The 3,108-nt window shown below is 39.1% G+C and overlaps 1 protein-coding gene across 2 annotated transcripts in view; it reads left to right on the plus strand.

Moving 5' to 3' along the window:
- LOC109846464 (WD-40 repeat-containing protein MSI1-like) overlaps nucleotides 2,035-3,108 on the plus strand; it is a 46,206-nt gene continuing 45,132 nt past the window's right edge. For both annotated transcript variants that reach the window (XM_020415703.1, XM_020415704.1), the window contains exon 1: nucleotides 2,035-2,397. In XM_020415703.1, the coding sequence (XP_020271292.1) occupies nucleotides 2,074-2,397 (324 nt within the window). In that variant the 5' untranslated portion in view covers nucleotides 2,035-2,073. The remainder of the gene's footprint in view (nucleotides 2,398-3,108) is intronic.

Below are 3,108 nucleotides of genomic sequence, written 5' to 3' on the forward strand. Positions count from 1 at the left end.
TATATGCAACTGCCTCCAAAGATCCAATATTCCTACGGGACATGTATGTCTCCTTCGCCGTGTTGTTTATGGTCTCAAGCAGACACCTCACGCTTGGTTTGAGAGTTTTCGCGGTGCCGTGCTCAAGGCGGGCTTTATCGAAAGTCATCAAGATGCTTCTCTGTTTGTTCAAACTACATCGCGTGTCAGAGTTTTATTACTTATCTATGTATATGATATGATCATTACAGGTGACGATGTGGCTGATATACAGTACACAAAATCTTAATTACAACAACAGTTTCACATGAAGGATCTTGGATCTCTTCGGTATTTTCTTGGTCTAGAAATTTCTCAAGACCTGTAGGGTGTACTACTGTCTTACCATAGGCTTGGACAAGAGGAGAATGAATGACAACAAATGAGAGATTTCTATGTTTAGAACTAAAAATATGAAAAAAAGGCTATAAGTTTTTTTTAATAATTTAAGAAGTATTTTGGTCTATCTAATTCACATGAATTGCAATGACGATGTTAACTTTAGGGGTTTCTACAAAATTTATTGGTGGTTTACCACAAAATACTGAAATTCTAGGGGTCTGGTGTAATTTACCCTAAAATTATACTCTTAGTTCATTTCGTATTCGATTAACATCTGCCCATGTTTGAATCCATATACACATTGAAGACATGATTAAGATAACTACTATAATAGATTCATCTATATATAATAATTCGATGGGCCAAATAAGACTAAAATATTAGATTGGCCTAAATAGTGACACATGTGATAATTTGACCTAAAAAGTGACAAGTCGACGACAGATAGATTTTTCTGATTGTCGAAGCAATTTTTTGACAAAAAATTAAAGAAATTGTATATATAGATCACTTAATATCTCATGATTTTTAAATTAACTCATCTCCTTTCCCTAAATTTCTGAAATTTGTAAAAAAAAAACTCTCTTTTTTTCCCACTATCTTCTCTTCCTCCTCCTTCCCACCATCTTCTCCATTCCCTTATTCTTCCTATACCCTAACCTTCCCTCCTTTCTCACTCCCTCTCCCACCATCTTCTTCATTCCCTTATTCTTTATATACCCTAACCTTCCCTCCTTTCCCACTCCCTCTCCTACCTTATTTCATGGATCATCCACTTACTCCTAAATTCCTTCATCTCCTCCAATCTCTTATACTCCAAATGCCCAACATCTCCTCCTCTCTCACGTTCTCTCTTCCTTCTTCTCCTCTTCCTTTCTCTCACTCTCTCTTCCTATTTGCTTCACCCACTCCCAACACCCAAAATTAGTCATTTTACCACAAACTTAACCTCATTCTTCTCTTCTTTTCTTGCACTCTCTCTTCCTCCTTGCTTCCTACTCCTCTTTCATCCTCCAATCGTTAAAAAATCAATCGTTGAAAAAAAGGAGAGAGAATGGTGACGATTGAGAAAATAAAAGAATGAAAGAGAAGACAAGAAGTATGAGTGAAATTATGGTGGGAAGGGAGCGAGAGAGGAGTTTTTTTTACAAATTTTGAAACTTAAGGGGTTAAATTAAAAAATAAGAGAAATTTGAAGGGTATATATAAAAATCTCTTAATTTTCTTACTTGAAAATTGTTTTTGGTGACCGGAAAGGTTTATTTATCGCCGATTTGTTAGTTTTTAGTTCAAATTATCACTAGTGTTGCTTTTTAGACCAAAGTGGTGAGAGGCGATACTGTTTAGACCAATTAGGTATTTTAGCCGGCCAAATAATGTGATTGGATCAACGCCACAACAAATGGGTCCAACTATTCACACTCCCAAACAGTAACTTTGGGGGTGTGTGAGGACTAAATTGCCATTCTCCCAAACCAAACCAGACCAAGTCCATTCCAGAAACACCCTCAACATCAAAAGGGCATTTTCGGCAATCCAACTCCTAAAATTACTGTTTGGGAGTGGATATAGCAAACATGCCTAAAAGTGGTCCGATATTACTAAACTACCCTCTCCCGCCCCTTTAAATAGAAAAAAAAAACCCAAACGCTCTTTTCCCTCCATTTTTTTCTCCAAAGCCCTAAATCCCAGCCCCAGACCCTAGCGATCTCCATGGCCGTCGACGGCAAAGAGTCGAAGGCCGAGGCCGAGTATCGCCGGATTCAGAACGAGTACAAGATCTGGAGGAGGAACGCGCCGTTCCTCTACGATCTCGTCATCACCCACGCCATGGAGGGACCGTCGCTAACGGTGCAGTGGCTGCCGGAGCTGGAGGAGATCGCCGGAAAAGACTACTCCGTTCAGAATATCATCGTCGGGACCAACACCGACGACGGAAATCCCGACTACCTCACCATCGCTCGGGTCCTGCTCCCGATCGACGGCGCCGGTTACGATCGCGGCGAGGTCGGAGCGTTCGCGGGCGACTGCAACAAGGTATGCGAAGTCTATGGTTTTTTTCGTCATTTAATTCAAGTATGAGACCGCTCTAGGGATAGTTCTTGGTTGAGGATCAGAGATTTTCTTGAACAACCTGAGCACGGCGCATAAATTACGCTAAACCCTCAAGAACGTTCAACGTTTTGCGGTAAACCCCCAGTAGTTTTCCAAATCGCACTTAACCCCCAACCCGTAAATTAGAACCAAGGAATTTCATGAAAACACATTTTTAAAGTTATCGGGGTTTTAATGTAATTTAGACAATATTGGGGTTTTCTGCAAATGTTATTGGGGGTTTAGTGGGGTTTTGAAAAGTTTCCGTATGTTGCAAAACGATGAAGGTTATTGGGGGTTTAGTGTAATCTACCCAATTTATTAAATTTTGAGTAGACGTGAAATTCAGGGTTTTCATTTGCCTAAAGAGTGCTACGATCATCAAATTCAAGGACGAGAGTCTCTGTTGACAAGGGTCTTGGTTGGGGATCAGAGATTTTCTTGAATAAACTTATTTATTATTATTATTATTATTTTGTTGGATTTTTCTTTAACTGTTAAATTCATTGTTTTCATTTGCCTAAAGAGTGCTACGATCATCAAATTCAAGGACGAGAGTCTCTGTTGACAAGGGTCTTGGTTGGGGATCAGAGATTTTCTTGAATAAACTTATTTATTATTATTATTATTATTTTGTTGGATTTTTCTTTAACT

The sequence above is a fragment of the Asparagus officinalis genome, chromosome 6, assembly GCF_001876935.1.
Source record: "Asparagus officinalis chromosome 6, Aspof.V1, whole genome shotgun sequence".
NCBI classification, from domain to species: domain Eukaryota; kingdom Viridiplantae; phylum Streptophyta; class Magnoliopsida; order Asparagales; family Asparagaceae; genus Asparagus; species Asparagus officinalis.